General features: G+C 37.9%; 1 protein-coding gene across 1 annotated transcript in view; it reads right to left on the bottom strand.

Moving 5' to 3' along the window:
* Positions 1-10,260, bottom strand: part of hdac8 (histone deacetylase 8) — a 56,011-nt gene extending 45,751 nt beyond the window's left edge. Inside the window, exons 1-7 of the mRNA XM_037688352.1 lie at positions 10,074-10,260; positions 9,943-9,995; positions 7,041-7,171; positions 4,181-4,322; positions 957-1,069; positions 714-791; positions 533-641 (exon numbers count right to left, since the gene is read on the bottom strand). Of these exons, the coding sequence (XP_037544280.1) occupies positions 533-641; positions 714-791; positions 957-1,069; positions 4,181-4,322; positions 7,041-7,171; positions 9,943-9,995; positions 10,074-10,187 (740 nt within the window). The 5' untranslated portion in view covers positions 10,188-10,260. The remainder of the gene's footprint in view (positions 1-532; positions 642-713; positions 792-956; positions 1,070-4,180; positions 4,323-7,040; positions 7,172-9,942; positions 9,996-10,073) is intronic.
* Positions 10,261-10,509: the final 249 nt, after the last annotated feature.

Genomic DNA, 10,509 nt, shown 5'->3' with positions numbered 1-10,509 from the left:
TGTTTGTAAACTTCCTTATGCATAGAGGCCGCCACACACCAAAATGGAAGTCAGCATATTGTTTTTTTTAAGTTATCTAGCTCACAAGGTTTACATATATACATATGGAGGCAGCCATCTTGGATTTTGACAAGGCAACACAATTTTCACAAGGAAACTTTCTTACACGAAAATGGAAGTCGGTACCTCCTTATTATCATGTTATTATGGTGACAAGATGAACCGAACGGAGGGTATATCTAAGACCCTTGTTCACTCTGCGACTGGGGGTGGAGGGTTGTGAAGGTTTAATCTACCACAAAACCTTTAGGTTTGTGTTTAGCAATAATACCATCAATTTTCAGTTTTAGACGATGATTACATTTTTGGTAAAATCCAGACTCGTAGCAAAAATGATGTACGCACATGTTGAAGAATCAGCAGAAAAATGCTGAAACTGCAGTTACACACATGACCTTTGACCTTTTAGAGTGAAGCGTTTGTGAGGGAGGGGGAAAAAAAAACTTCTGAGTGTGTGTGTGAGTGTGTGTACCTGGTAAAAACCTGGTAATATCTGTCGTCACTGATGCCATCCTCAAATGGGACGTTCACAGCGTACCAGCGGCCTTTCCCCAGCCCCGTGTCACAGAGGTCACCTGTGCCTAAACACACACACACTTTTCAGTACTGTCTTTTGAGAAAACATCATGTCTGAAATATGTGGAGGGACAGACCAGGAAAGAAACCAGGAGAAAACTTGTGCAGAGAAACCGTCATAACTTTGGATGTGAAGCTGAAGGCCTCTTCAACACCTGCAGAGAGAGGACAGGTCAGGCTTCTGGTTTCCAACCTGTAACGCTTCTGGGCTCAGGAAAGATAAAACACACGCAAATAAACTTCAGGTTAAAAATAATAAAATATCTGCTGTTTGTATGCAGCTGGACTCCCTCCTCAGGACAGGGCGGTTTGAAACAAACCGTCTCCATGATGCAGGTCGACGTCCACATACAGCACTCGCTCATATTTCTCTCTCAGCTTCAGGATTCCCAGCACAGCATCGTTCACATAACAAAAACCTGAGGCTTCGTCCCTAAAAAACAAACAAAACACAAACAAATAGATGCTATTTATTACAATGGTGATTTTATTGCTATGCTGAAAACAGCTAGGTTTACAGTCAAAAAGACTTGAGCCAGTTGTCATAAACTTATATCATGAAACAGCTTCTTACAGATACACCAAACAAGTAAAATCCTACAAAACATGCAGATTTACCCCAAAGCTATCTTAAAGTGATCTGTTAGCAATCAAAGTGTGTATCTGAGTGACACTCAGCTTCTTCTAGATCTCATTTAGAGCGAAGAGTTAGTCATTTTTGTGTTTACTAAAGTCAAATAGCAGTGACAGTAGGCCTGTCACAATAACAAAATTTGCTGGGCGATTAACTGTCTCAGAAATTATTGCGATAAACGATAATATTGTTTGAAATTGGACAATAATTAGTAATTGTTGCCACATTTGAGAAGAAATGTTAGTTAATTTGTTTTGAGTGCAGTACTTTTTTGACCACCGGATGGCAGTATAAGACTGTTTGAACCCAAGGATGGATAGTGAGGGAGAGAGCAGCGTGTCTCTTTAAGAAAAATGGGAGGGAGGCCCCTTGACGTGACATGGGCTGTCTCTCTTTGGTTCTCAAAATGGTGGATGCTCGGTGTGGTTTGAGCTCTTTAGCATAGCATTTTTCACATAACGCTTTTAATAAAAAAAATCAGTAAACAAGTTCTCAGATTCTTTTTGCAGAGAAAAACAACTTTTTCCACAAACGCACGGGTTTCAACCGTGAATTTTGGAGCTTCAACAAGACAGAGGTGTTTTCCCGAGGTCGGCCTGTTAGCTTAGCTTGTAGCTTAGCTTCTCAGATTAGCGGCTTTTAACAATTCAAAAACGCAATTTTGTACAATTAAAACAGATTTTAAAGAGAAAAGAGAAAGGGAGGGGTCGGTGAGCACCGGAGTTGAGCCTTTTGTCATCCAGTGTTTTCAGTAGAAAGAGAGAGACACGAAAAAACGATAAAGTCGATAAATGAAAATGAGGTAGATAATTTTCATTTATCATGTGATTAATTCATTTATTGTTTATCGCGACAGGCCTATTTGACAGCCATCTTGAATTAGGTTGATTACAAAAGTTAATCAGGTGTAGAGATCCATCCAGTTAGTACTTTCTGAGAGTTTTATTAAAATCTGTCTAGAAAAGATAGATCCTATCCAGACGTCATCAACGTGCGCCGCAGCATGGCAGCACTGATGAGAGCTCTGCTACGACTCACGTTTTTTTTATTCATTGTTGTCTTTGTTTTGACTTTTGCACCTGCACTGCACTTCCACGCTACAGGTGTGACCATGATGCACTATTGGAGTTATGATCGTCACTGAGTGGGGATTCTGGGTCGACTTTTGGGGACTCTGCAATAGACATTTTCCCCTGGGTCCTTTGTTTACATGTACTGGTTAAAAATCAGGCTGCGGCATTTTGCACCAGTTGTAATCATGCAATGGAGGTCTGACAGATTCCAAACAGAAGTGCATTGCAGTAATCGAGCCTGGATGTTATGAATGCATGCATTATTGTCTCAAAGTTATGTTTGAACAGTATGGGCTTCAGTTTAGACAGTCACCTCAGTTGAAAAAAACAACAACAGGATTTAACAATCATGTTTACATGACAAGGGTCCATTCTCACTCCCAGATTTGTGACTATTTGTTTCTCTAACGGGGCTAGAGAGGAGAGGTCGATACCGTGGTTCTTGATCGTGCCATTAGGACGAAGCAACATGACTTCAGTCTTCTTCTCAATAAAGCTTAAGAAATTTAAAGACATCCAGTCCCTGATGTCAGTCAGGCAGTCAAGAAAAGGTCGAATGGAACGTGCACCACTGTGCCTCAGGGGGAAGTAAATTTGACAGTCATTGGCATAGAAATGAAAGGATATGTTGTATTTACGGAAAATAGCACCCAGTGGCAGCAGGTATAAAGAAAAGAGAAGAGGACTGAGGATAGGCCCCTGCGGCACCCCCCACAGAAGGGTTGCCGATGATGAACTAACTAAAATACTTAATGTTGACACAAAAATGTCAATGTTGCTCTCTGCCTGTGCAGTGGCCTGTCACACAACTTGTGTGGTGTATGTTGTGTGCAGTATGTATTTAAGTAGTGTTTCTGCCTGTAAAAATTAGAAAATTAGCAAAAAAAAAGGCTGAATTTAGCAAATAAAAATTGCTGAAAAGAAGCTGGAAAGGCTGAAAGAAGCTTAAACTACCAGAAGGAAGTGGAAGGAGCTGAAATTAGCTAAAAAAAAGTGGAATTAACTGAAAAACCTAAATTTATCACAAAACAGCTAAAATAGTAGCTGAAATAGTAGAAAAAGCTGAAACTAGCTGAAAGGAGCATAACAAGCTGAAATGAGCTGAATGAAGTTAATTAGGCTGAAAGTAGCAGAAAATACCACGAAAAACTTGGAATTTATCTGAAAACAGCTGAAAATAGCTTAAAAATGCCAAAAAGGTAGCTGAAAAGGTAGAACAAGCTTAAATTTGAAAAAGCAAGCAAAAAAAACACATTAGCTGAAAAAAACAGAAATGAGCACAAAAAAGTGGAACTTATCTGAAAAACAGAAAGAAGCTTCATTAACAAGCTGAAATTTGCAGAAAGAAGTTAGAAGAAGCACAAAACGTTGTAGTTAGCAGAAAGAATATGAAAGGAGCACAAAATACCCCCCCAAAAGACAGCTGAAAGGAGCTGAAAAAAAGTTTAAATTTAAACAAGGAAACTGAAAGAAGCTGAAGCAGAACAAAATATGAAAGGAGCAGTAAAAGGTTGTAAACACATCTAAAGATATGAACGATGTAAAATGAGCTCAGTTCATTTTCTGAGAAAATAAATGGCAGAAAAGGCTAAGCTGCACCAATACCAAAAGTCATAGCAGGATTGTCCTGAACGAGCTGAACGTTTTGATTAATGATTTGTTGAAATAGCACAAAAATTGTGGAATGAGAAAGACGCTGAAAAATGTACGGAAGAAAAATGGATCACAATAGAGTGCATGCTTCATAAACATTCACACATTAATAATGCAGACAGGAAAAAAATGCAGCAGAAACTTGTCTAATGCTCATGTTTATGTATAAAACCAATCCTCTTACTTTTTAGCATGGTGCCACCCTCCTGCCCAGTTTATGGCCACTTCACACGTCTGGTCCAGCAGACACTCAGCTGCTGTCACTGTAGCGCCCCCTACTGCTGCTGCGTAGTCAAAGATACCCTCCACCACCGGGCAGTCGTAACCTGGAGGAAAAGGAAGGCAAACAGACAAAACAGTTAAACGCACTAATGTTCATTTCATCTCGTTAGAACCCCGCAGCTGTAATCACTGTGTACAAAAGCAATAAAACATACACAGGACTGTCAAACTGAAAAATGTGTTCAAACCCTTATGGATGTTTTGAACAATGTTTTTGGTTTAAGTTTATTTTCTGTTAAAAGGACACGTCATACAAGAAATGTGATGAACAAAGATAAAAAGAGACGTAGAGACAAGTAATGAAAAGAAAAAAAAAAAAAAAGCCTAAATGAATATTAAGAGTTGGCAAATCAAAATAAAAGTGAGAAAATATTAATTGCAGTGAGAATGGAGAGAGACAACAGAAACAGAAAAGTTTTCATCCAGGGATCAAGTTTTGATCATCTCAATGTTTTATTCAGAAAAATGCACCGATACCTGAAGACAAATGAAAAAGCAGATAAAAAATGTTTTTTAAAGTGCAACACTGCTGCCCTCAGGCCACGCGCAGGACTGTCTTCTCCTTCAAAACATTTCCATCATTGGTGCATCCGAGATAAACGTTAAAGTGCAACAAATCGTGTGTTTGCTGAAAACCAAGGAACACAAACTATTTCACAGTCCACCGTCCCTCAGGTGGTCAGAGAATAAAACGTTTAGTTTTTGCTGTTTATGATCAGTTTAAGGCGTTTTTCAAGGTGTTTAAGAAATAAAACAAGAATTAAACTAGAGAAATTGCATTTCCTGTGAAAATGCAGTGTGAATGCTTACTGCTGAAGAACTTGCTGAAAAACAGCTGAAATTAGCTACAAAACATGCTGAAATGTAGCTGAAATGAATGAACAAACCTAAGTTTGCAGAAGAAAGCAGAAAGAACACATATTTGCTGAATTAGGTTTATGGTAAATAAGTAGAAATTAGCAAAAACTTAGGAAATCAGCTAAAAAAAAAAAAAACTAATTAGCAAAAGTATCTAAAACGGAGCCGAAAAAGCAAAGAAGCTTAACCTACAAGAAGGAAGTGGAAAGAGGTGAAACGATCTAAAAAAAATGTATGGAATTGCCTACAAAACATAAAATTTTCATAAAAGCAGCTAAATAGTCGCTGGAATAGCAGAAAAAGCTGAAACTAGCTGAAAAAAGCTGAAAGGAGCACAACAAGATGAAATTAACAGAAATAAGATAATTAGGCTGAAAGTAGCAGGAATTACCAAGAAAAACTTGAAGTTATCTGAAAACAACTGAAATTAGCTAAAAAAAAAAATCAAAAAATTTAGCTGAAAAGGTAGAATAAGCTTAAATTAGCATAAGAAAGCAGAAAGAACATGTTTGCCCAATTAGTCTGAAAGAAGCAAAAATGAGCACAAAGAAGTGGAAACTATCCGAAAAAGCTGAAATTAACAGCTGAAAAGCAGCTAAAAAGGCAGAAAAAATATGAAATTACAAGAAGGAAGTGGAAAAAGCACATTTTAGCTGAATTAGGCTGAAAAAAGTGTAAATGGGTGCAAAAATGTGGAATTAGCTGATAAAGCTAAAATTAGCATAAAACAGCTAAATACCTGAAATAACTAAAACTAGCAGAAATAAGCTGAAAGGAGTATAAGGTATGGTATAATGGTATGGTAAAAAGTTTATTCATTTTAAAAATACAAAACGGTTTCATAACTATATAAAAAACACAAGAGATTTCATTGAAAGGCAGCAGAAAGAAGAAAAAATCTTATTATATCTGCCCCTTTTATCAAACAATTAGTTCAATCATAATAATCTTCTAGTAACAGAACAAAATATAACAAGCTGAAATTAGCAGAAAGAAGTTAGAAGAAACACAAACATGTTGTAGTTAGCAGAAAGAATCTGAAAGGAGCTCAAAACAGCCGAAAAAAACAGCAGAAATTAGCTGAAAGTAGCAGAATTTTTTTTTTTTTTAATTTGCACCAGGAAGCTGAAAGAAGCTGAAGCAGAACAAAATGTGAAAGGAGCAGTAAAAGGTCAGATCTAAAGATGTGCAGGATGTAAAATTAGCTCAGTTCATTTTTTTGTGGCAGAAAAGGCTTAAATATTCCATCCATCCATCCATTTTCTTTACCCGTTTGTTCCATTTTGGGTCACGGGGGTCGCTGGTGCCCATGTCCAGCAATCACTGTGCGAGGGGCGGGGTACACCCTGGACGGGTCGCAAGTCCATCACAGGGCCACATAGAGACAAACGAGACAAACAATCATTCACTCTCTCACTCACACCTAGGGACAATTTAGAGTTACCAATCAGCCTAACATGCATGTTTTTGGTCTGTGGGAGGAAACCGGAGCACCCGGAGAAAACCCACGCATGCACGGAGAGAACATGCAAACTCCACCCAGAAAGGCCCCTGGACCGGGGTTTGAACCAGGGACCTTCTCACTGAGAGGCAGCAGCTCTACCAGTTGTGCCACCGTGCTGCCCGGCTTAAATATTTCAAAAAGCTAAAGTTGCACCAATACCAAAAGTCATAACATCCTTCTCCTGAACGAGCTGAACGTTTTATGATTTGTTGAAATAGCACAAAAAATATGGAACGAGAAGTACGCTTAAAAACATACTGAAGAAAAGTGTGTCACAATAGAGTGAATGCTTCATAAGCGTTCACACAATTAGCCACAAAAAAGGACAAACTTTTATGAAAACAAATAAATTAATAAATTAAAGATTGAAGAGTTGAGGGTTAGAGTTTGCTTTCCTCACCAAGGCCGTAATCAGCTGATTGAGGATCATCATTGTCTCCATCCTGGCTGATTTTGTGCAAATGTTCCAGGTATGAGTCTGTATGGAACTTGGCCATTTCCTCCAGTGAGGCTGCATGAGGTTTTACAACACTGTGGAAAAGCCAGAGAACAACACACACCGCACGTTAAATTAAATGCTGCAAGTCGTGGATTAATAGGAGGCAACAGAGCTCGTTAACCTGAAAAGAAACATAAAATGAAAGAATATTTCAGCTGGGAACAAAGGGAACTAGATTGTTATGGCACAATAAAAAACACTAAAATTACACCACTTAAATCTCTGGGTTGAATTATTATTTTTTCCAATGACCTAAAAGAACTGATAAAATATAAACAGAGAAGAAAGTCAACAGACAAAGTGGTAAGATGAACCATTAAGTGTTAAGTGTAAGTGACTACAACACACATGGGTGAAGAAGCTTAGCCTCACAACACCACATGTTCTGAGTCCGTTAGCAAAATAACATTTCTTCTGTTCGACTTTGAATTAGTTCTAGAGGGCTGTAAAAACTGTTGGCTGTGCGCCTCTCAAAGTCAGAGATTTCTGACATGTTTACTGTGTTTTAAAGGGAGGGCTACAACATAAAAAAAATATTTCCTTCTGTTCAGTTGAACCAACTATGAGCACGTATTTCAGATTAACCTTCTGTGGACTCGAAATTCAATTCAGTTTATTTACGTAGCGCCAAGTCACAATAGAAGTTCTCTCAGGGCACTGAACAGAAACATTCATATGCATAAAAAAATTCACTTAGTACCATTATTTATCTAAGGTAAGGTAAGGTAGCCTGCAGATTGCATAAATCTTGCTGGAACATCCAAACATCAAGAATTTATAGTACAGTTCACGAGATTACTGAGCTCTCTCAAAGATGGACTCAATGATTCTGCATGATAACATCAAAAAGGAGCATGCCTCAACTCTGGCCTCATGTTGCCTTGTGAACCTTTTAACTGTTTGTTCTCAGCAGGTGAGAGTCAACGGGGTTCTCTCGTGATGTCTTTCTGTCCTCTACTGGTTCCCATCAAGGGTTGAGTTCTTTCGCCACTTTTATTCATTTAATATACAAACGATTGTTGCAGCCATTTCCCACAGCGTCACATTTTACAGCTTGCTGATGACTCTGTCATCCTGACCCTTCTCAGCACTGATGGCCCAGACCCTGGACCTGTGGTCGGGGACTTCACTGAATGGCGTGACTCTTCTTTTTAAAGATAAATGTTTCTAAGACATAGGAAGTGGTCATTGATTTCAGAAAAGACTCTTCATTTGCAGCTCCTGTGGTCATTAACGGTGAAGCTGTGGAGGTGGTGCATCAATATAAATATCTGGGAACTGTTCTTGATGAACTGACCTTTGACCCCCATGTGAACTCACTTTGTAAGGCGGCCCACCAGAGAATGTATTTTTACTGGAAGCTCTGTTATTGTTGAGTCTACTTTTATGAGAATGTTTTATTCATGTTTTATTGAGTCGCTTAACTTTTTCCTTCACCTTCTGTTGGTTTGGACTTTTGCAAAAACAGGAACAAACTCTTGGGGATTGTCAGGATGTGCAGCAAAACTGCTGGCATAGCCCTACAGAACCTCAAGGACCTACACAAGGTGAGGTCAGTGAACAAGACCTGGCTGATTCTGGCAGATCGGGATCACCCACTCCATGTTGAGTTCAGGCTACTTCCATCTGGACGCAGGTATCTGCTGCCCAGATGTAGAACAAACAGACTGAACACTCATTCATCCCTGTAGAGATCAGGCTTCTCAACGAACAATGATTTATGTTATTTAAATGTCTGAATGTTTTGTTTAGTATGATGTGTTGTGTGCCTAGTGACTGTGAAACAAATTGACCCTTGGGGATAATAAAGAATCTTGAACTTGAACTTGCAAAAGTTCAAGAGTAAGAGAACCAAGAACCAAGCCTTGTGGAACTCCAAAAAATATGTTTTAACGTTTTTCACATTGAAAAACAGCCAGTGTTGAACACAGATCATTCTGTTATACAAGAAATTTTAAACAAATTAAATCTTTTAGATGAAAAATTCAAATGTTGTGATCACCAGAGAAGGCAGCTGTGAGATCAAGCTCTTTGAAACCCAATTTGATCTTGAATTTATTGAAAGCAGTTTCTGTCATGATGACTGGTCGCGAAAAGCAAATGGCACATATCATAAATACCATAAAAATAAGAAAATATTCTTGCAAAATTTTATAAACATCTTTTCAAAGACTTTACTGAGAACATATGGATCAGGAATTGTTATATAATTATTGATTATCTATAAATATATGTAGGCTTTTTGTGAATGGAAAAAAAGTATAAATGTTGGATTGCTAAGACCAGAAACAATTTTTGTGTGTTTTTTGTTGTTGTTGTTATTACTAAACTATAAAATACACATAATACCAGATTGGAAGTAGCAGAATCATGGGATTAAGTCCAAAACTTGAGATTTCTGCATGTAAGTGTAGAAGAGAATTATATCTTTATTCAAAGTACCAAGGGTAGCCAGTGGATTTGAATGGTATCGAATGGTGTATTGTTACATTGTTGTAAAAATTATTACAAAAATGAAAAAAGTGAGTCACATAAAGTTTAAATTAACTCCCGAATCTACAAAAACCTTACAATTAATGTCTCACAGACTAGAACACCCACATTAATAGTGATTTTTCCATATACCATTTTTTTTACATGAAGAATAAAAGTTAATACTTAATGTTTCATCAAAAAAAGAGAAGAGTTGGTGAATGTTTGGCCTTAATTAAACCATTTTAAAACATTTACTTCACAATTCTGTGTAATACATTACACTACAGCTCCCTGGTTGCATTTATTTTCTGCATCTGGTAAAACTCACCTCATGTGTTGAAGCAGTCCATAGGCTTCTATCAGTGAATGCACCATACTCGCCTAAAAACACACTAAAACGTTAACAAACACAGATTAGCCTTTAAGATTTCAAAGCACAAGTGTTCTCACTCAACTCACTCGGTTTGGTACTTTGGATAAAGTATCACAAGTCTGGATGAACTCCGGGCTGTAAACATAGACGACTTTCCGTGTGCTGCTGCTCCCATCATCACTGTTTCCTCTGCTACTCATTTGACAAAATAAAAATATTCAAATCTTCTTAGAGCTGGAGCTAAAAAGATGCAGTCAGTCAGTCCTTCGTCTCGAGTGTGGTGTTACACCGTCAACATTCCCCCCGTCACCGACAGACACACGTTGTGAAAACCAACAAAGAAATTACATTTTTAAACTAAGAAAGGTGTATTATATAATATTTTTGATTTGAAAAAATTAGTAAGTATTGTATATATTTTTGAAGTGAGAGTGAGAGAAAACAACAGTTAAATCAATTGTTCCTCAGGCGGAAAAGTTTTCATTCAGAAACGGACCAAGCTGCGATGCATTCTGGGATTAT

The sequence above is a fragment of the Nematolebias whitei genome, chromosome 1 (assembly GCF_014905685.2).
Source record: "Nematolebias whitei isolate Nwh7 chromosome 1, NemWhi1, whole genome shotgun sequence".
Taxonomy (NCBI): domain Eukaryota; kingdom Metazoa; phylum Chordata; class Actinopteri; order Cyprinodontiformes; family Rivulidae; genus Nematolebias; species Nematolebias whitei.
Note: the sequence above shows the minus strand (reverse complement) of the source record. Positions and strands in the feature narration are given on the sequence as shown.